General features: G+C 46.8%; 1 protein-coding gene across 1 annotated transcript in view; it reads right to left on the bottom strand.

Moving 5' to 3' along the window:
• Window positions 1-22,875, bottom strand: part of CLASP1 (cytoplasmic linker associated protein 1) — a 268,149-nt gene that overhangs the window by 117,952 nt on the left and 127,322 nt on the right. Inside the window, exon 11 of the mRNA XM_061183060.1 lies at window positions 2,183-2,335. Within this exon, the coding sequence (XP_061039043.1) occupies window positions 2,183-2,335 (153 nt within the window). The remainder of the gene's footprint in view (window positions 1-2,182; window positions 2,336-22,875) is intronic.

Below are 22,875 nucleotides of genomic sequence, written 5' to 3'. Positions count from 1 at the left end.
CTGCACAATCTACATAGGTCAGGTTTGTGCAAGGGGAATGGTGAGGGAAGGGAAGGAAAAGAAGTGGTCTGATGACGCAGAAAATTTCTAAGCCTCGTCTGTGGAATGGATGCTACTCAAAAACGGATCAAGAAAACGCATTAGGAAGATTGTTCAGGGCTTCCCTGGTGGCGCAGCGGTTAAGAATCCGCCTGCCAATGCAGGAGACACAGGCTCGAGCCCTGGTCCGGGAAGATCCCACATGCCGTGGAGCAATGAAGCCCATGTGCCACAACTACTGACCCTGCGCCCTAGAGCCCACCAGCCACAACTACTGACTGAGCCCGCATGCCTAGAGCCCGTGCTGCGCATCAAGAGAAGCCACTGCAATAAGAAGCCCACGCACCGCAATGAAGAGTAACCCCCGCTCGCCGCAACTAGAGAAAGCCCGTGCGCAGCAACGAAGACCCAACGCAGCCAAAAATAAATACATTAATTAATTTTTTAAAAAAAGTACTGATACATGCTCCAACAGAGATGAACCTCAAAAACATTATGCCAAGGGAAAGGAGCCAGACACAGGAGACTGCATATTGGATGCCTCCATTTCTATGACATTTCTAGATAGCTAAATGCCTAAAGACAAAACATGGGCTGGGGAAGGAGGAAATGGGGAGGAACTGTTTAAAGGGGATAGGGTCTTCTTTTGCGGGATGAAACTGTGTTGGAACCAGGCAGAGGTGGTGGTTGCTCAACACTGTGAAGATAGTAAATGCCACTGAATTGTTACCTTTAAAATGGCTGATTTCATGTTGTATGAATTTAAGCTCTTTAAAAACAACAAAAAAATTTTTTAAGGAACCAAAAAATAAAAGATTAGAAAGAACTAAGAAGAGCAAGAAAAATGTAAGAAATGAGCCCAGCTCTTCCCTCTGCCATCAGCACAGCTCCCTCTATACACAGAGATGCTGTGCAGAGGCTGCAAGGGCGCTAAGCCGCTGAGTCAGGACACCACGCCCGGGGCGGGTACAGAGAGCAAGAAAGGCCAGCAGGAGGAGGTGGCGTTCTAAAGCTGGTCCTCACTTCAGCTTTACCTTAGCTCATCCGGCCGAGCCAAAAGCCCAGTGCTAACAGTAAGCACGGTTCTAAGAGCAGCGGCTATCTGATTTTTTTAGAGTTAAAAAATTTACACAACATTGTAAATCAACTATACTTCAATAACATTTTTTTTTTAAGTAGGTAATTTGCATGTAAATTTAAAACGTGACAGCAAAATGAAACCTGTCTATAACAAGGACTCAAAACTGTCTAAATTGGGGGATGGGGCAGGAGGGGGATTAGGGAAGAAATCCTTATAAATCAATTTTCAAAGCCTCAGGGAGCTAATCCTTACCACTCACTAACGCGGCATCCCTGCAGGAACAAAATACATTTTAAACACATAAGGTACAATCTGACCTCTGGACAGTCTCAGTCTTTTCTTTCTTTCTTTTTTTTTTTTTTTTTTTTTTAAATTTTATTTATTTATTTTTGGCTGTGTTGGGTCTTTGTTGCTGCACGCTGGCTTTCTCTAGTTGTGGTGAGCGGGGGTTACTCTTTGTTGAGGTGCACGGGCCTCTCAGTGCGGTGGCTTCTCTTGCTGCAGAGCACTAGGCTCTAGGCGTGCGGGCTCAGTAGTTGTGGCGTGTGGGCTTCAGTAGTTGTGGCTCGCGGGCTCTAGAGCGCAAGCTCAGTAGTTGTGGCGCACGGGCTTAGCTGCTCCGCGGCATGTGGGATCTTCCCGGACCAGGGCTCGAACCCGTGTCCCCTGCATTGGCAGGCGGGTTCTTAACCACTGTGCCACCAGGGAAGCCCGGACAGTCTCGTCTTGATACACAGCAAATGGCTGAAAGGCCCCCTGGTAGTGTCAGGCATGGCTGGAGCCCGAGGCCATCAGGGTACCACGCGCTCTGCTCTGTGTTGGCTTCATGCGCCCAGAGGCTCTGCCTCAGCAAACGTGGCAACACAGCAGCTCAGACTTACAGCCTACCAGCTTATCAGCATCCACAGCAGAGAACTAATTTAATTCAAGAAGAGCCAGTGGAAGCGTATTACCAACAGAATTACTTCACCTCTTAAGGACGCACGAGGCAAGTATCATGCACGTCTGGTTTTAAACGCCAGCAGAGCTGACCCCGCAGTACCACACTGGGCTCGGTCCTACCTGAAGACTTGGATCCGAGAGTGGATGAGCCGAGCCTGCGGGTGGTCCCCATGCCAACGTTTCTGCGGGAGCTTGCTGGAGCTTTGGATGACGTAGAGCTGGCGGAAGAAGGTCTATTACCATCCACAGAATCCTCATCATCAAAATTTTTATCTGAAGAATAAGCACAGAAATCGTTTTTGGGGTTTTGTTTTCATTTTTAAGTACTTTTTCATGTGAACTGAAAATAGCAACTAGTGTTAGAGATGAATGGTTTGCCAACTCTTTTGGAATCTCAGGTGCCCATCCAGGTCTAGAAAAAAGCCTTAGGTGAGTCCAGAATGCAGCTACAAACATCCTGTTTGCTTTCACACATCTAGAATGTTCTCCACCCCAATTCTGGAAAATAGGAAAACCATAAAGAAGAAAATAACCTCTCATAAAACTACCACCTAGGAGCAGTTACTTTAACAATTTGACATATTTCTGACCATTCTCTCATGCATTTTTTTAATAGTTAACATGAGACGGTATTTCATTTTTGGATACTGTGTATTTCAAATATGTCCATGTTACCACATGATGAAACATTCTTCATAAACACCATTTTCACGGTTCCATGGTACTTTGCAATTGGAAAATGGCACAAATGAAAAATACTTTCATTGTTAGACATTTAGGGTGATTCTAATAACTTACCATTAGAAATAATATTGCAACAGATACCTTTCTACCTGCATCTTTGTTTGAACTTCTAATAATTTTAAGAAAAAAAAAAAATTCCTGGAAGCAAGATTACTGGGTTAAAGAGTATAATTAAGTTTTTGATGGGACAGCCAAACTTATCTTCAGAAAGCTCATATAAATACATACATTTCCTGGAAATTCAAAGAAGGGCCTATCTTGCCACACCCTTGCCAATGCTGAATATAAAAAAAAAAAAAGCAAGCATCTTCTTTACTGTTGCATTCCTCTCTTAGTGAAGTTGAACATTTTTTCATAAGTGCATTAACTTCTAAATTTTCTAAACAGCAGGAAATCCAACCAATATTCCTCAAGTTGCATTTAAAATTTAAAAAAAGAAAACCATCTTTGGGCTTATAAAAATGAGCATACTTATGAACAGCATTTTGAGGGCACAAAAATTAAAGCCCTCACGATGCACTATACAGAGCACGCGTGGGTCATTCAGGGGCTAAACAAAGAACTCAGGAGTCATTAAAAACAAAAAGAGAAAACTGACGTCCGTAGCCGGCAATATTCATGATTTCTGAAAAAGGGCATTAGATTTTTACCAGAAAGTCTGAAGTAAATAACTGCTGACCAAAAACAGATACAAATAACATGTTTTTCTTGATCTAGCTGCTTCTCAGCTGAACTATCAACAGCCAAGTCTTGTGTCTACTCAGGACGCTAACGTTCCTTACACCTCACCAACAACCCCCTTCAAATCACAAGGCTTCTTTTATTCAACAGTCAGGGAGGAACCACATCCTCACAAATGCAGATCCCTGTGCAAACAGCTTCCCTCAACACGCCTTTACATTCCCCGTCGCCTCGGCAAGCTGTGCTGTAATCCACACAGCAAGGTCCTGCTGATTCAGGCGTTCAGTGGTCTATGAGCACAGACTTCCCACGTGGATTCAGAAGTGATTCTTACACTGCAGGGCACACTGACAAGGCCCCTGCAAGAGTAAAACGTGGTCTGAAGTACAGGACGAGGCCACCCACTGAGCACCGACAGGAACCCCGAGAGCATGTGCACCGCTGTCGTGACGCGGCCACGCTGCGGGACTGTGTCATTACTCCGCTCAGAACAGTGACAGCCCCGGGCTGTGGGGAAGGTAAATAGTGAGTGGGGGACACGAGCACGACTATGCTTCACTCAAAAACGCATGTAAATTGTGTTTAGCTTTGTCTTTCTAACACAGGCAGGCATGCCATGTAGAACTGCGTTCAGTTACTGAGAATTATTTTCAATGGGCCGATTTCACTGGAATTCCTGGGATTTCCACTTGCAGCAATGACGCATTACCAAGGACCTAACCTCTTATGAGAAACCAGACAGAATATGCAAAACAACTACTTTCAGACAGGACAACAGGCAGGGCAGAGCTGAGATGCCTCAGAGAAGGGAAACAAACAAGGTGAGCTCTACAATCACCCCCAAGTTCCTGCCTGGAGACAATTCCCAGGCCACCCAGGCCAGGGAGCCTGACAGCCTTGGTAAGTGGAGAAAATGAAGACCAGACTCCAGGGGGGTCAGGTAGCTGGGAGAGGCAGGGCCGAGTGCTGGAAAAGAGAGAGCCACACAGAAAGAGAGCTCTGGGCATGCCTTAAGTTCTGGGCCACACGTGTGTGAGTGAGATGCCCTAAGGGAGGGCAAAAAATGGCCAGGAGACTGTACACTGAACAACCCCCGAAGTCCACACAAAGTAGGAAGATGCTTGAGCACCAGAGCTGGGGTGCTCTTGGTGACTCACTGGAGGCATTCAGTAGAGACCCCAGAGAGAGCAAGCCTAGTAGTGGGGCCAGGTCTCAAGGATAGTAGACAGATCCGCAAGTAACTCAACTGCTTTGCCAAACAAAGCATGACACTCTTTAAAGGACTATAACAAAACGCAGATGCTCAACAACGTAACAGTCACAACACACAACATCTAATCAAAATTTCATAAACAGATGAGAAGCAGGGAAATGTGGCTCACAATCAGGAGAGAAAAACGTCAAAAAATAGGGACCCACTAGGAAATGACAGAGATGATGGAAACTGCAGATAGGAACATTAAAACTGCTACACCTGTGTTCAAGGATTAAAGGAACTCACAGACATAATGAGAGAAAAGGAAGGTGTTTTAAAAGGACCAAATGGAACTTCTAGAAATTAAGAAAACACAGTGGCTGAAATGAAAATATCGTTGAAATGGGATTCAAAGCAGATTAGACACTGCAAAAGAAGGGGAAAATGAGAGAATTTAAACACACAGCAATAAAATTTAACCAAAATTAAGCATAGAGACAAAAAAAAGAAAAGGCTGAAAAAGAAAAGAAATAAGAGGAATAGTCTCAGAGATCTGTAGGGTGATATCCAGCAGTCTGACACACGTGAAATTGCACTGCCAGCAGAAGCCAGAGGGAAGAAGACACATTATATACTGAGGAACAAAACGACAACAGCTTTCATCAGAAACCACGTGTGCCAGAAGACAACGGAATGACATCTTGAAAACGGTGAAAGGAAAGTATTAACCTAGAATTCTACATCCAGCAAAAATATCTTCTAAGAACAGAGGCTGAATTAAAACTTATTCAGACAAACAAAAACAGAATTTATCACCAGCAGACCAGCACTCCAGGGAATGCTGAAGATCTTCAGGCAAAAGGAAAATGATAACAAATGGAAACTTGGAATTACATTAAGAAATGAAGATCATTGGTGATAGTAAATATGTCGATAAATATAAGACTTTCTTCTCGTATTTTAACTACTGTAAAAGATAACTAACTATTTAAGGCAAAAATGAAATACTCAACATTTGGTCTCCATTCTTTTTATATTCTCATGTTACAGGAGGACAACCTCACGGCCAGAGAAAGCATCTATGTTGGCATGTGGATATCCAGGCGGTTAGGATATATGTTGCTGTAAGGGATGCCACACAGAAAACTGGGCAAGTATGAAGAGAATGGAAGCAGTTCAGATTCGTCCTCAAAGAGCTTGTAGTTTTAAAAGTTAATCACAACTTGTCCACGTTCACTGCAGATGTCACATTACGTCCGCTGCACTGAGGACGCAGCTGCTTCATCACCACTGTTGGCGTGGAAACGGCCCCCAAGGAAGGGAAGGGGGAAAGGCAGCCAGTGGGAGGTTTTTTAAAACTGAGCTCCAACAGTCCCGACTCAGCCTCTCTACTTCCCCTTTGGAAACAAATCTAACAGGCTTACTTATTGAATTTTCTAAACAGATTAGAAGCAACTAAATATAGAAAGAGCGAGAAAGGGGGATGGAACACAGGAGTTAAGCACAGTGATGTGAATGAAAAGTGACAGTTGAAAGCCCGACAGCTAAACAGAAACTATAAAAAGCAAACACGCAGATAGAAAACACCCCGAACCCACAAGGCTTAGAACCCAGTGCAGGGGTCAAATCACGTGTCCCAACCTAACAGCGCAGTACCGCGTGTCCATCACCACGACGCTGCACCAGCAAGATTACATGATTGTTCATGGGATCCATGTGCTAACAGAGAAAGTAATTCACGTTTTCTATCTGAGTTAGAAATTCAGGGGAACAGGAACAAGGGTGTAGTCATTTACCAGGTTAAATATGCCCAGAGAGGTGTTTGGAGGATAAAAGTCAATTGAGCCTATTATTTGAAAACTAACACGCCGTCTAAAAGTAAGTTTGCCCTCTGGTTCCCAGCTTTTGGGACACCCAGAAATTAAAATCAAATTCAAAAGGGGGTTAGGCCCTCAGAAAGGTACCCAGTTTCAGTTAACTGGGGTTAAATTTCTCTCACGTAGAAGGTGCCGTTCCTGACCCGGACAAATGAGCTGTGTTCGCCGCCGCACTCGGTCACAGAGGAGACAGACTCGGGATCCAGTCCAGGGTGAGGGGTCTCGTGGTCTCTGGGTCTAATATGTTTCAGTATCTTTCAACTAAATCAATCCATACTGAACTCTACGAGTCACTTAAATTCCCATTTTCTTTAGGCTTTTCAGCTAAGCAGACATCTGTTAGAATATAGCCTCTTTTTCTAGAGCTTTAACTAAGGCAAACACATGTGTGAGAATGAGTATTTTTAGCTATGCAAGCTTTTGCTATTACATCAACTTAAAACTTTTCACACATTAAGACAACATCTGTTACACAGAAAACGTTCTTAGAGAAGGATCAGTTCTCCCTGAGCCCAAAGAAATAATTAATTCTATCTCCTGGCACCACTGCAAAGACTGTCATTCTGAGGGTCACTTCTCTCGTGTGACAGCCTGGGGTAGAAACCTGGCATAAGCTCATTGGCACCTTCGGTTCCTTTAATCTCTTAAAAATCACCCCAGTTCCATTCCCCCTTCTACAGCATTGGGACAAGACATTTAAAAATAACGCGTGAAATTTCTACAGTGTGACGCTAATTTTCATCCAACTCTCAATCACCCCACTCCTGGTAACCCAATTAGCAGGCAGGCACCGTGAAGTGAAAAACAGCAGTAAAATAGCGTGCCCCAAAGAACTGTTGATACAATAGAGATTCTAAAACACAGAAGAGAACCTTTTGAAAAAATTAAAAGTCCAGAGAGCACACACAGTCATTCGTGGACTTAGCAGCAAACCAGCCTAGTTCTCAAAGCTGCGTAAGTCTGTGAACTTGTACTCAAGTCCTGAACTGTGGTCCAGATGCTGGACAGAGGCTGGCGAGCGGCCAGGGCCGGCACAGGCCGGGCAGAAGCAGTCCCTCCATCAGCCTCAACTGACCCACATTCTGAACCCCCTAAGGAAGGGCCGGCAGAGCCCCGGTGGCCTCAGGACTGAGCTGTAACCAGGCTGGATTGGGGATGATACAAAGCAACAAGCCACAAACAGACTCTAGGTCAAAAGTCATCACACAGACCATCACACAACACTGTGACTAAAGGTTCAGGTCCAGGAGTGGCAGAAAAACATATCAGTCTAAAGACTGACTTCAAGTTTGGTGTTTAGAACTTGGAATTACAAGTTTTGGATCATACTGTCCATTTAGAAAATGTATACACTCATCTATGAGGACGAACAAAATGTCACAGAAACTAAGAGGTGTCTGTCCCCTTGTCCATCTGCCAGGGAGGCCAGAACCTAAACCGCCAAGCTTTTCCTTTTTTCCCCTGAGGCAGGCTGTGACCCACGCAGCTCCAACGGGGAGAAAGTGCCTCGTTCGTTCTCTTTGTAAAGACAACTAACTCCCTGTGTCAGGGTCACTTTGTGGAAGCTGATACCCCAACAGGCTTTCAGCTTCACCCACTCCCTGTTACTGAAATTCTCCTCCAAGCGAATGAGAAATGTGGCAGCCTCGTAACTGCAGCATAATTAGCATTCCCAAGAGAAGGCTGCACGGAGACACGATAATAAGCCCAAAGGCAGGCTCCTTTCCGTAAACGTCCCCGAGTATCTTGTCTTGATCTGTCACAGCTCTAAGCCATGGCCGACGGCCCCCTACGCCAAACACACTCCTGTGTAACCCTGAACACATCATCCTCTGCGAGCCTGCCCGGCCCTGTCCTGCTCTGGGCTGCACAGCCATATGTGTGCCTTTGACCCTGACTCCCCCTGAGATGAGCTGTGGGCAGATCTGTTCTGTCTCTCTGTCCCTGGAGCAGACACATTCTCCTGGAATCCCTAACACCTACACCAGAGCCTGGGCCAACACGCAGTAGGGCAATCAGATATTTAACTCTGGCAGTCCACAGGAAAGAAGTCAAAACTTGTGAATGGATGCAAACCATTCTTCATGTATCCTTTTCAGAAGCTTTTATTACTTTTTAAAATGTATAAGGGCTTCATTAGATAATATAGTCAAACAAAGTTTGAAAATATCTGAGGGAAATGAAGAAAGTAAGGTAAATACAACCCTAAATGTTTTTTTAACCTTCCTGATGTCCTACCAGTCAGAAATCTTTATTCCTTTTTTCTGATAAAACATATACCTATTTAAAAATTAAAAGTCAAAGCCCTCTTATATCAATCACAACCCCCCAAAATTAAACTGTTCACAACCGATATATATGCACTTCCAGACTTCAATGCATGCATAAACCTACCAATATGCACACACATATGCAACAAAAACTGTTTTGCCCACTACCAATACTTAGTAGATATTTTTTCCGTATCAGTCTAATCCATTTTAAAGACTATTATTACACTGCTCACATATATAACATTTGATCAATCGCTTATAGATAGCTCAATTATTTCATATCTTTCACCCTCATAACACCACTGCAGTCATGTGTTTAAAAGCAGCAACAGTGAATGCACACCTAGGTCTGCACGTAACTGCGTGCCAGGCCCCGTGTTTGGGGCTTTGCCTATTCTCATCAAACGCTCCTGACCACCCTAAGGGGGAAGCACTATCACGACACCACGTTAAAGGTGGAAAATCTTAACGCATCCAGATACAAGTGCCTGGAGTCACACAGTTAATAACGAAGAGGGGGTGAAGCCAGGGTTCAAGTCTATGTGTGTCTCACTCAAGATCCTAGGATGTGAGTTGTGATCACAAACGACCACCACACAAAAAGAGCAAAATTCACGGAGACTGGCCACTGTGTGCTGAGCGCTGGGCTCAGTACTTTCTGTGCATTATTTTATTTAATTCTTACAACACGCCTTTGCTTACTTACGAAAATTACTTACTTCAGATAACTTCTTAAACACGGAATCATCAGTAACTCTTACGGCTGCAGACATAGAAATCCTCAACAAAGTATCAGCAAACCAAAGCTAGCAACATATAAAAAACTATCACCACGGCCAAGTAGGATTTATCCCAAGAATGGAATGTTGGTTTAATATATAAAACTTAATTTAATACATCATATTAATAAACTAAAAAACCAAAACACATGCTCAATAGACGCAATAAAAGTATTTGACAATACTGGGGGGGAAAGAAACCTTTCATGCTAAAAACGCCACAAACAAGGACTAGGAGGGAACTCACTCAACCTGATGAAGACTAGCTACAAAACACAAAAAGCACACTGTTAATGTCTTATTTAACGGTGACAGACTAGATGCTTTCCCCCTAAGATGAGGAACAAGACAAGAAGCCCGCTCTCACCACTTCTGTTCAACGCTGTACTAGAGGTTCTAGCCAGGACAATTAGTAAATAGGGAGACCTAAAATGATCTCTATTCACAGATGACACAATCTTGTATACAGAAAGTTCTAAGGAATTCCCTAAGAAAACTATTAGCACTAATAAATGAGTTCAGAGAGGTCGCAGAATATTAAAGCAAAATAGAAAAATCCATTGTATTTTTATACATCAGCAATGAACAATCCAAAAATGAAATTAAGAAAACAATTAACAATAACATCAAGGAAAAAAAATACTTCGGAGTAACTTTAACAAAAGTTACGTTACAGCATGGTTGCTGAAAACTGCATAACGTTATTGAGAGAAATTTAAGACGTAATAAATGGAAAGACAGCTCATGTTCACAGATCAGAAGACTTATGAAAAGTTACTTTGCTCATTATCCAAACTGTATTTCTCGCCCATTTGTCCTCACCAGCTTTGACTTTTAACCAAAGTTGGACGGTGCCTATAGAGGCACGAAGGTGCAAACCACACGGTCTGCAGCGGGTGGCTGGGTAAAAGGCTGTGTCTCTACAAAGTTCCTACGCTCCTCTCTGTCAAAATATGGGGAGTGGGGTAAGTCTGCCCCCCCAAACCCAGTCAGTATGGACCAGCAGTGAAACCAAGAAGGACGCTGAGGGGCTTCTGGGCATGAAAGCCTTTTTGTCGCCCGTTTCTCGTAGGCAAGACTCCAGCCTCCATGACCTTCCCTGAGTTCCAGAGGGCCGATGTGAACAGCAACCCCACCCTTGAACTATTGCTATACAACCCCTCATCACATCCTCCCAGCCTGGGACACACGGTTTTGAGGGCAGGAGCCCACGGCGTCCCCCTCTGCCTGGCAAAGCAATAAAGCTATTCTTTTCCACTTCACCCTGAGACTCTGTCTCTGGGATTCGATTCGGCACCGGTGCACAGAGAAGCTGAGCTTTCGGCATCAGTACTAACTAGGACCAGTCCTACTTAGCAGTGCTCAGTGACGAACACCCTTCAATATCCATATTCTGAAACTAAACTTCCTCTGCCCTGCGTACAAAATTAAGAAATGCTTTTTAAGCATTTCAGAGCACAAGGCGTAGAAAAGCTTTAACCTGGCGGGAAACACTGGCACATTTCACAGAACAAAACCGGACACGGCGCGACGGGAGCGTCGAGAGCGCTGAGTGTGTTACGGCCGCAGTCGCCCACTGTCCGCCGCAGAAGAGCAGAGCTGCAGCGCAGGCGAGCTCAACGCCCAGGACGAGTCTCCGCCCCCTCGGCCGCGCGCATGTCCACCCGACGCCCGCATGTCCACCCGACGCCCGCAGAGCAGATGAGCGGGGAGAAGGTGGGGGCCAACGTGGGAGGACAAGGAGGAAATTCAGTACAGGCTTACTCATCCCCTAAGAAGGGAGCGAAAAGGGGAAGCAACTGGGGCAGACACGACCAGAAGCTGCAGAGGGAAAGGAGAGGTGAGAGGACCCAGAGCAAAGCTGCGCCGACACCGGCGCCGCCGGGGACAACTGATGAGCCCTCCCCGCGCAGGTCAGGGCGCGCTTCTTCTTCGGCGTCGGATGGAGAACGTGCCGGCCGCTGCTCTACAGCCTGTGAGCAGGCGACAACGAGCAGCTCAGGAGAGACCAGCTCAGGAGAGACGCGGCAGAGCCCGCGGCCGGCCTCGTGGGGGAGGAACGCACAACGGTGCTGGGCCATGAGCCTGTCCCCCTGCAGGGCCACCAGCCACCGGCCTGCACCTCCATCAAGACCAACCTCGAGGCTGAAAAAGGGGTTTAAAAACGGAGTCTGCCTTCTGCCTATGCAACGTGTATCTCTCTAAATAAACCTGCTTCCACTTTATTTAACTAATTAAAGTAAAATTAAAAGGTTTAATAGAATGGAAATTGGCTCCTGTTTCCCTGTCTGTGAAAAAAGGGTGATACTGCCCACCAACAGGGATCATCCGAAGGCAGCCCTCCTCCACTGCCAGCTCCGACAGACCTGGGGGACACCCCCGCCCCGTGACCACAGCCCTGCCGCGGGGCTGGGCGGGACCCAGAGGCTCTGCCCCACCTGCCACCTAAGTCACGGCAGAGCCTGTCTTTCTGCAGGATTGGGGCCGGGTGGAGGGCAGCCTAGCACTGCTGCAGCCAAAAGAAGGGCGGCCCCGGCCTAAGAGCGAAGCGAGCAGAAGGCGGCAGAGCAGAGGTCGGGGGAGAGCGGGGGCCAGCGCTGCGCCCATGTGCCTGGGCACAAAACACGACCCCTCGCTTACCCGAGCCAATTACTCCCCCTTTCTACTTATATACCTGGAGTGGAGGTGTACCACTGATAATCAGGGGACTCTCTGTACCACTTTAAGCGGGTGTCACACAGATTAGACAGAATATACGCAAAGGCAGGAAAACTGCAGCTGCTCAACAAACAGCAGCTGTTACGCTCTGTCCCTGGGATGCTCTGAGCACAAAAAAGCAACCTTTCAAAAATATGTGGATGGAGCTGAAGAATTAGGAATAGAATTCTTTTTTTTTAATTGAAGAACAGTTGATCTACAATGTTGAGTTAATTTCTCCTGTACAGCAAAGTGATTCAGTTATACATATACATACATTTTTTAAAATATTCTACCCCATTGTGGTTTTATCACAGGATACTGAATACAGTTCCCAGTGCTACACAGTAGGATCTTGTTGGTTTTTTGTTTGTCTTTTTATAAATTCATTTATTTATTTTTGGCTGCGTTGGGTCTTCCTTGTGGTGCAGGGGCTTCTCATTGTGGTGGCTTCTCTTGTTACAGAGCACGGGCTCTAGGCGCACGGGCTTCAGTAGTTGTAACACGCGGGCTCAGTAGTTGTGGCTCATGGGCTCTAAAGCGCAGGCTCAGTAGTTGTGGCACACGGGCTCAGTAGTTGTGGCACGCGGGCTCAGTAGTTGTGGCTCGTGGGCTCTAGAGCGCAGGCTCAGTAGTTGTGGCGCACGGGCTTAGTTGCTCCACAGCATGTGGGATCTTCCCAGACCAGGGAACCCATGTCCCCTGCACTGGCAGGAGGATTCTTAACCACTGCGCCACCAGGGAAGCCCAGACCTTGTTGTTTATCCACTCTATATATAACAGTTTGCATCTGCTAATCCCAGACTCCCAACCCATCCCTCCCCCACCTCCCTCCCCCTTGGCAACCACCAGTCTGTTCTCTATGTCTGTGAGTCCGTTCCTGTTTCGTAGATAAGTTCATTTGTGTCATATTTTAGAGGAACAGAATTCTTTTAATGCTCTTATAAAAGGCATAGAACTAATTCAGGTTATACAGTAAAAGAAATGTAGGGACATTTTTGAGAAACAGAAGAAGGCCTCAAACTCCCTTCTGTAGAGCTGGTTCCAAAATGGAAGGATCCACCTGCCCCCTTGTCAAGAAGCCTTGGGATGGTCTCAATGACAATTTTCTCAGGGTCACAGGAAAGAAATGTGTCATTTATAAGGTAAAGGAAAAAAACTAAATTAGGAATCTGCTTCCACCAAGTGGCACCAACTTTTAAATTCTCTCTAAACCCTCCACGGCCTGCCTATGACTTGGAAGTTCAAGTCCAAGGCACAGGGTCACCTGGGAGGTGATGTGGTCTCAGAATACCCCCTTTGTTGCTTCTGTAACAAAACTGGATGGATGCCCAGAGGCAGTGGACTCCTCCCCTGGGGGGCGGGGGCGCGGGAGCGGGGGTTACTGGAGAGGACACCTCCTCAGAATACTAAGAGCACACCATGTGCAGCTTCCTTCCTTCGTCTCTTCTGCATTCATTTACCAAGGACACCTCTGTGCCCGGTACTCTGCTGGGAGGTGGGATGCAGACAGGAAGGCGTGGCTCTCATCCTGGAGTTCACGGTCCAGCGTGGGAAACAGACACACACAACCCGCAGCAGTTATGACTCAGTGTGACGCTTTGCTAAAGGCATGCACAGGATATGCCAAGTGAGTACAGACACATAGAACACATAGAACAGGGCCGAATCAGCCAGAAAGGATTCCCTGTGCCCCACCCCCCACCCGACTCTCTGACATGACTCACTCCATCACTTGTGTCCGATACCGGAGGACTTCACATGAACTGGGACCGTGAAATGCTCTAAATGGGTGCACAGCCTACACGCTTCAGGAACACGGTAGACCATCACGCTGAGTGAACACACAGTGAGAGAGCACACATTCCAAAGAGGCCTCCCGGACAGACGGAGGAGGGGCAAGGGACACGGAACAAACTAGCCAGCGGCCCTCTGCACACAGACGGGTCCAGGAGCCCCACCATTCTGGGACTGTCCCCATCTTGGGCGCCAGGAAGCAGAGGACACAGTCGCCAAGTCGTGCCCAGCGGTTTGAGTTACTGAAGTTAGCATCTCCTGACCAGTGTGAAGGCCCAACTTAAATTAACCCTGTTAATACGATGCCTTCCCCAAAGAAAAGAACCCACGGCGACAAAGCAATCATCAGGTACAAAAGATCAACCTTGAAGAAGAGTATCTCCCAACACACCTCAGAAAGACTATAAACTCATCCTTGGAACCAACCGAAAGGGAGGGATGCAAAGAGATGGCTACTTTATTATGCTGAGTATCTCAGGGGGTGAAGTAGGGAAGACGGAGATGGACCAGCCTTCCTGCCGGAAGAGCTGGCCACGGAGCTCGGGGAAGACTTGAACTGTCCCCGTATTAACATGGTCTGGTGAGCAACCACGAACTCCCGGCCAGACGGAAAACGCAGCTTCCCATTCTGCCAAGAACCGTCGTTCCCAGACATAGGTGTGTTAGTGCCTTAAAATCTGGACAGACCCAGGAGGAGAGAAATGCAGGAGGAGCCTGTCCCAGGGGTGCCTCTCCCTCTCACGCTCCTACTGCCCACGAGGGTCACAGAGCGGGGACCTGGGACCGTCCTCCACGAGCCACCCAACCCCAGGTCACTCGGCCAGAGGAGGAGAGGGCACAGGAGGCTTAAATCAGCAGTCATTTGTGTGATTCTCACTCTCTTCCAGATGCCACAGGTGCTCTGGGGCAGAAGACAGTTCCTCACACAACTTGCAATCCCTCCTGCTTCAGCCCCTGCACAGAGCCCCGTAGAAAGTTTAAGTCAATTCACTACTGACTCTTGTATTCTCCGGCCATGGCCATGAATGTTTAGCTACCTTCAGGCTTCTCTCCTAGGAAACAAGATCATCAAAGGGATTACCAAGGGATTACACTAAATCCCATGAAACACAGATCAGTCAAGCTCAGGACAGCTCAAAAAGAGATTCTAAGAAAGAATCAACCATTGTAATGAACAAAAAAATTCACAGTCTTGTGAATTTTAAGAATCTGGAGATCCTTCCAAGTAAACATCCCTGAGTAACTGCCAGCTAAGGGCTTCTAAGACAGACATTCTGATGCCTGGCCAGGTGTAGAGGCCACCCAGCTGCAGGCTAAAAACAGGAAGCCAGCAAAGGAAAGCTCAGGGCAATATCAACACCACGGGAGGCTGCGAGCCTGTGTATTTTAAGGGGAGAAAGTACAAGTAAGTACAGTTATACTACATAAGGTGCAGGATATCCTCAGAGAGGCTTTTTGTAAGTTGTAAGCCTATTGCTGAAATTACTTGTCTGATAACTGTCCTTCACACTGATCATGTGCCTATTTTCTGGCCCTAAGAACAGGGCATGTGAGCGCACAGACCACGTGGCCGTCACCTTGGGCCGCCACCGGGGCCAGCTCACCGTTTCCCCGAGCCCCGCAGCCCTCCCCAGCTCCCAAGCCAATTCCCACGTAACAGCTTCCCAGTTACACCAAAGGAGACCGCCGTGTGAGGGTGCTTATGAGCGCGGACACCCTCGCTCCCCTCTGGCCGCCGGTCAAATGTCAGCCTCGCAGGCACCTCTGGGCACACGGGGGGACCCCATCACAGCCCCTCAGCCCGGCTCAAAAATGTGCTCTGACAGCAGACTGCCTTCCAGTAGGTAATGGGCTCCTCCCAGCAGTGGGAGGGAAGAAAGGAAAGAGACAAAAAAGGAACCTGGTGGGGAAGAGGGAAGAAAAACGGAGGAGAGGAAAGGAATGAGGAGAGAATGGCAGGAGAGAACAGACCCTCTTTCTGAAGTTCTAATGCACGAGCAAAGCGTTGCTCTCCTTGAAGAAATTCACAGAAGGACCGCAGGCTGGCGGCTGCCTGACTTTGACAACCACCTCCTTCCTTTGTCCCTCCGTCCTGTCCCGTGGCTGCGGGAGGGTCTAGTCCCTTCCAGACACTCTGCCAGGCCCTGGGAAGACAGGAAGAACAAAAGCACAGGCTCCCCGCCTGCCCCGCAGGCAACCTGCGCTATGAAGAGAGAGAACACATTCGCAAACTCAAGTATGACAGATAACCCGGGATAAGGGTGATGCAGCGGAAGACCAGAGCATAGTGCAGCGGAGCAGGGAAAAGGCAGAGGGGGTGGTGAGAGACATTTTGGACGGGGTGGCTTCCACCAAAGACACAAAGCTCACCATCATCACAGGGGCGAGGATCACTCAGGCATGTCTGTCATGAGCAGAGAACTCAAGAGCAGGACGGGGAGAAAGGGCAGCAGCAAAGTTCCAGTGTGCCGTGAACAATGAAGCAAAAAAGGGTAGAGAGCGTGCTCTCGCAGGAAAGGGCCCTAGGGCGGGGCTGTCCTTCCTCTGTGGAAAGGGCACCATGGACTCACGACCCTGTGGCTCCAGCCTCGTGGCCACCAGCACGTGCAGGCAGCTGTTAGGACCGCCGTGACAGCTGCCCTAGCTGTGGGTGCCTGAACGCAGAGAGCCACACTCAAACCCGATTCTCGCTTCTGTCCAAAGAAACCCAAGTAAACTAAAGACACCAAAAATGAACTTTAAGATAGAAAAGAGGGCCTTTCAATTGTTTTCTTTTCCAATTTCACTTTTATAAAAATCAAATGTACATACTTACTCAGCCCTGAACCTGGCTATAAGAAGAACCCACGAAGCCCATCCTAACTATTCTACTATTTTTCCTGCCTTGCTCAATCAGTTCTCCCAATTCCAAAGGTCAGTGATAGATCTGTTTTCAATGTCTGGGCATCCGTGCCGAGGGGACGGGTGCACACAGGTGGTACAGTCACACGTGCAGTCAGGTGATGGGCTGAGCCTAGAAGCAGCCTCTGTGTGCGTGCCCACCAGGGAGGACGGGCCGAGGAAAGCGTTCCGACCTCAGCGCTACACACTTTCGTGCTGGATAAAGATTCTGGCATTTCTAGCACAGGGGTAAACCAGTTAGTTAGTGTGCGGTTCCACTGAGAAAAGATACCAATAACTGGAGTTCAATCTTCCCCATGTGACTGTAACCTTGGGAGGTGGCGTGGCGTGGCGTGTGGTGAAAAGTACACAGGTTTCAGAGAGCTCTTCTCCAGACTTCGACATCCCTGGTGCTGTTTTCGTTTAGACAAGTTACTGGACTCCTCTGAGCCTGTCCGTCATCTGCAGAATAAGCATCATTCACATACCCGTTACCTGTGTTCTCAGAAGGTCTTCAGGTGCCCACTCTGTGCCAGGCCCTCAACTGGATGCCAATAGTTCAGAGAACAAAGTGCTTCCCACTCTCAGAGGTGACGGCCAGCAGCACGGGGAGGCTTCAGAGAGGAAATTCCTAGAGGTTACCGAGGCCCAGGGAAGGGACCCCGAGGCCTCCGCACCGTGACGGCGGTGCCTGGAAGCTGAGCAGATGCTGAGCTGGGTGGCGAGGAGCGCGGACTCCAGTGGGGTCAATGTGTACGACGTCCCTGGGCTGAAAAAGCCCAGGCAGCCATCAGGACCGACGCCAGGGCAGTACAGGCACACAGATTGCTGAACAGGCTGGTAATTATTAATAATAATAACCCCAATCATCTGCATGGTAATAAGTTAGAGTAGGGCACTTAAACTGGTACTTAAACGTCTCACAAAAGTACTCCAGGACTTCCCTGGTGGCGCAGTGGTTAAGAATCCGCCTGCCAACGCAGGGGACACGGGTTCGAGCTCTGGTCCGGGAAGATCCCACATGCCGCAGAGCAGCTAAGCCTGTGCACCACAACTACGGAAGCCCGTGCGCCTAGAGCCCATGCTCCCCAACAAGAGAAGCCACCGCAGTGAGAAGCCCACGCACCGCAACGAAGAGTAGCCCCCGCTTGCCGCAACTAGAGAAAGCCCGCGTGCAGCAACGAAGACCCAACACAGCCAAAAATAAATAAATCAAAAAAAATTTTAAGTGCTCCAAAATTACACGAAGGTATTTATTTTAAGTGAACATATTTGGACTTACATTTTTACTATTTCATGGAAAGGGGGTAGTTTTAAGCAACTTTAACTGCTGTGGACAAAATCTGCATATTGATGACTGAAAACTAATCTTCTAGGAATCAGCAACTAATCTTTCAACACCTTGGGTAACCTCTGAATGTCACAGTAACAAAAATCACAATGGATCCTTTCCCTGATTTAATCTTCTTTTCTCCTTTTGACCACAGGACTTACTTTACCTTTGAACTTGACCAAAAGGGTATTGTGCTTAATTAATGTCAGAAACCAAATCCCACAAATATCAGATCTACACTTTGCATTCGTCTGGAAATGTCATTTTAATTATCACTGTACCAACCCTGACCCAATTCTTCCTGACAACCACTACACAGAAGCAAAAGCAAGTCAGCTGGAAAAATCCAGAGCCAACTTTGGAAGAGGGTCCCTACCAGACTGTCTCCTCATATTAAAGCAACTGCACCAAGAGCTAGCTGCCTCTTGTGCAATAATCCTTCAAATCCTCCATCCCTGCTTTAATGACTTCATTCTCAAGAACCCAAGGGAGGCAAATAATCACACCTCTACGTAAGAAGAAAGAGAGAAATAAGATGACAATATAACTGACAATAAACAGCTCCATTCTTATAAATCTTAGTCCTCTAATGTCAGCCCCATCTCTACTCCAAGACACAAACCCACGTGAATCAAAGCCACATACAAATAAACTTCTAAGTTCAAGTGTCCAAAACTACAATCATCTCCCCACACTCAAACCTGCTCACTCTCCAAGTGCCCTGCTTCAGCTGGTCCCAGCACCACTCAGCCCGGCAGCCATCTCCCACCACGTCCCCCTGGCCCCCCTCCTCTCATATCATCCTGAAGTGCAGCTGGTATGGCTCTCACCTCCAACCCCTCCCCTTGTTTATACACTTATTCGACCATCAATGTGCATCAGTACAGACTCACCAACACTTACACTCTGGGTCATAATCCGGTGCTACCTTATCGATCAAACTCTTCTCGCTCTAGTCTGTGAGAATCTTTCAGCTGCCCCCTGTGACAGCTGACATACCCCCGTCACAGTTTTGGTTTGGTTTGGTTTGGTTTGTTTTGGTTGGGGCACGTCCCTACTGTCTGGTGCTGCAAGATGCCCAGGCTCACTGTGTACATCCCCTGCTCCAGGCCTCAAATCTGCCATCCCCATGGACCCTGGCGGTGGTAGAAACCAAGATCGGAGCACTGGTGGCAGCTTCTTTTTAAGAGACCTTATTCTGCATCTGATTCTGTACCTTGTTTCTCTTAAGGGAGCTTCCATATCTAAACAAAAAGCTCAACCACGTCATTTTCAAGCTAAATCCAACTTTCACCTCCCATTAGACTGTGTCTCCACGTCACACAGGTGCTACGTGCATCATCTCACTCACTCTCACAGCAGCTCGCCAACCTGAACACAAGGAACCGGGGCCGACAGACCAGCTGCCCGCCCAGGCCACACACTGCCCAGGCAGACAGAGACGCACACGCCGACGGAGGGGCTCCGAAGTGCACACGCTTACGATCCCGTCACTTAGACCCAAACACCATGTACAGGAATGATGACACCTTTTGGATGATTTAACCCGTCTGCACCAAACTGAGAACTTCAAGGAAAAACTTGTATATTTCTCATAGAGCTAAATTTCTTTCATTGAAAAGACCAGCATTTATTCTAAATTACATCATTTCATTTTCTTTCTTTCTCTTTTTTTTTTTTTTTTTTTACTGGTGTTAATGTCCCTTGTTTTCTGAAATAAGAGATACGGTGGGGATTTTTGGTTGTTGCTATGTTATATTTGGTGAAATTAAAGTTGGTCACCCTGGGTCTTTCCTGGTGGCGCAGGGTTTAAGAATCTGCCTGCCAATGCAGTGGACACGGGTTCGATCCCTGGTCCGGGAAGATCCCACATGCCGCGGAACAACTAAGCCTGTGCGCCACAACTACTGAGCCTGCACTCTAGAGCCCGTGAGCCACAACTACTGAGCCCGAGCTCTAGAGCCCATGAGCCACAACTACTGAGCCCACGAGCCACAACTACTGAGCCTGCGCTCTAGAGCCCGCGAGCCACAACTACTGAGCCCGCGAGCCACAACTACTGGAGCCCACACACCTAGAGCCCGTGCTCCGCAACAAGAGAAGCCACCGCAATGAGAAGCTCGCGCACCGCAACGAAAAGTAGCCCCCTCTCGCCGCAACTAGAGAAAGCCCGTGCACAGCAACGAAGACCCAACGCAGCCAAAAATAAATAAATAAATATTTTTAAAAATAAAATAAAATAAGAAAGTTGGTCACCCTGTATCAGTCTCTCTGCCCAATTTTTAAAGGCTTAACTCTGAGGAGCAAATGGCCTACAATAAAAACCTCAGCTTCTCAGCATGGCCTGCAAGGCCCCTGACATCTCCCCTGCACTTCCCTGCACAGGAATACCACCCTGCGCTCAAAAACAAACTCATCATGTTCGTAAGGTGATTTCCAATCCCAGAACCGCCCCCCCTCGCCCCACACCCGCCCATCACTGGGCAAGCAACTGATTAGGGATGTCACATCTTCCAAGTGTCCAGATCACTATGTGTCTAAACAGGCCAATGCCTGTTTTAATAATATCTCTTTGAATGCTTACAGTTTTTAACTATTCCCCCTAACACATCTATACTGAAAATGGCACAATTTCAGAATCAAAGAAACAAAGCCAGGGTTTTAGCACAACAGTAGGGGCGAAGCACTGAGCTGGGTGACAGTTTGCTGGAAGGAGGGCAGGTCGAGGATGGCAAAGTCCGGGGCCACCAGCCCATTTAGAGAACTCAAACCTCCCGTCTCCCTGCCTACTCCTCCTGAGGCTGCTGTGAGAATCAGAAAACAAAAACAAACAAGAGACATTCGGGAAAGTGCTTTGAAAATACTAAAATACACAGAACCGTAGTAGAAAATGGCTGGCATTATATTGTACAGACTGTTATGGGTCCCTTATTAACCATGGGTTGACAGAGGAAGATTCAAATATGCCCCGCTACGAGAAACAGCATTTAATCCTTGTATCCTACTATACTTGCAGCTCCCTAGGGTAAAAAGTACCCTTTTAAATGCTTTTAAAGCCTGCATTTCGGGTAACAGCGACTAAGGAGACAGGTTATTGGAAAGGAATTATCAAGTGAGAGAATAGTCTTTATTTCAAAGTCAGAGCCACAAGGCTTTCTCCACGGTCTTTAACATAAAATGGTCAACCCCATAATTATGTCTCCCTGTTGTTTAAAAAAAAAAAAAAAATCTACAAGATGACAACGTAAGACAAATGCTACTTACAAGTAACACACTTTCAAATCCTCAAATGAAGGGTTCTGAAAAGAGGTCACTTCAGAACATGAATTATTTAGCTCTCCTGCCCAGGTTTTGATTTCCTACAGCAACTTAAGCTGAATACAGAATACTGTTAAAAGGGGTGAAATAAAAATGACCACTAGCAGTATATGCTTTCAATTCTCAATTTTAAAATATAATTAACAAACATAATCCAGCATCTTCCAATATGTCCATTTTCGGCAAACTCAACCAAATTAAGAAGACAGATATACACACCTTAACAATCTACGACAAAAGAACAGAGCCAATGAGCTGGACACATGCCCATTTCCCGGCAGGGAGACAAACGAACACTTGTTACTGTGCACAATTTATTCTGTGTAATACCTATTTCAGCTGAAGGGTTTGGAAATATCCTTCAGAGACAACAAATTAAAAGCCTGCCAGGAAGCCCATCCCACAGGAAACCTAGACAGGGATACAGGTGGTTCACAGCACGTCCACGGCACTCTTCTTCCAACACAAACCTCCGTCACACGGAGCTCTTTCATATCCTTTCAACACTGCCAAAACCTGGCAAAACCTCCGTGGAAAGACTGAAGGCTAATCAATAAGACCTTTGGAAACAACACTTCTTTCATAGTTTTTCAGTTCCATCTGCGCATTTTAAAAATGTAAATCTTTTAAAAGGAAAAAATTTTATACAATGATTCTCAAGACAGAAGCGGCACCCCTGCACTATTCTGATTTATATGTGTTTTTAATCTGCCCACTGTTGGGAAAACCATAGAAATTTCCAACCAGTAGAGTCCTTTCAAGACAGCCTATACTTATTAACAAATGTCTTGTAATTGCAAAATAATTTATTTTCATGAGCCATATACTGTGAATACAAGAGAGCAGGAAAAAAAAGTTTAAAGCACATAAAATAAACAGAGGCTGATGAAAACACAGCCAACCTCGGCTCACTGTGCCTACTTGCTCTCTCCTGGTCCTTGAAGGTCAACACTAACGTTAACAGAGCTGCAGGTTTCACAATTTTTCCCTGCCTAAATACAAATACTCGTAACAATTATTTTCCTAAGTTTCATCCATGATCTTCAGTTCTCAAAGCAATGATAAAATACCTTAAATATCTTATTTCCTAGTTAAGCAGCAATAATTACAAACAATTTCCAGAATATATTAGAATAGCCTACCTTTCCCAGTGGTCATGACCATCAGTGACCGCGGTACAAATAAAAACACTGCTCTGAAAGCTACACCTGCTCACAGCCGCTGACGCTTCAGCAAACT

Source organism: Eubalaena glacialis, chromosome 1, assembly GCF_028564815.1.
Source record: "Eubalaena glacialis isolate mEubGla1 chromosome 1, mEubGla1.1.hap2.+ XY, whole genome shotgun sequence".
In the NCBI taxonomy this organism is placed as follows: domain Eukaryota; kingdom Metazoa; phylum Chordata; class Mammalia; order Artiodactyla; family Balaenidae; genus Eubalaena; species Eubalaena glacialis.
This window is presented reverse-complemented; position numbering and strand designations above follow the sequence as displayed.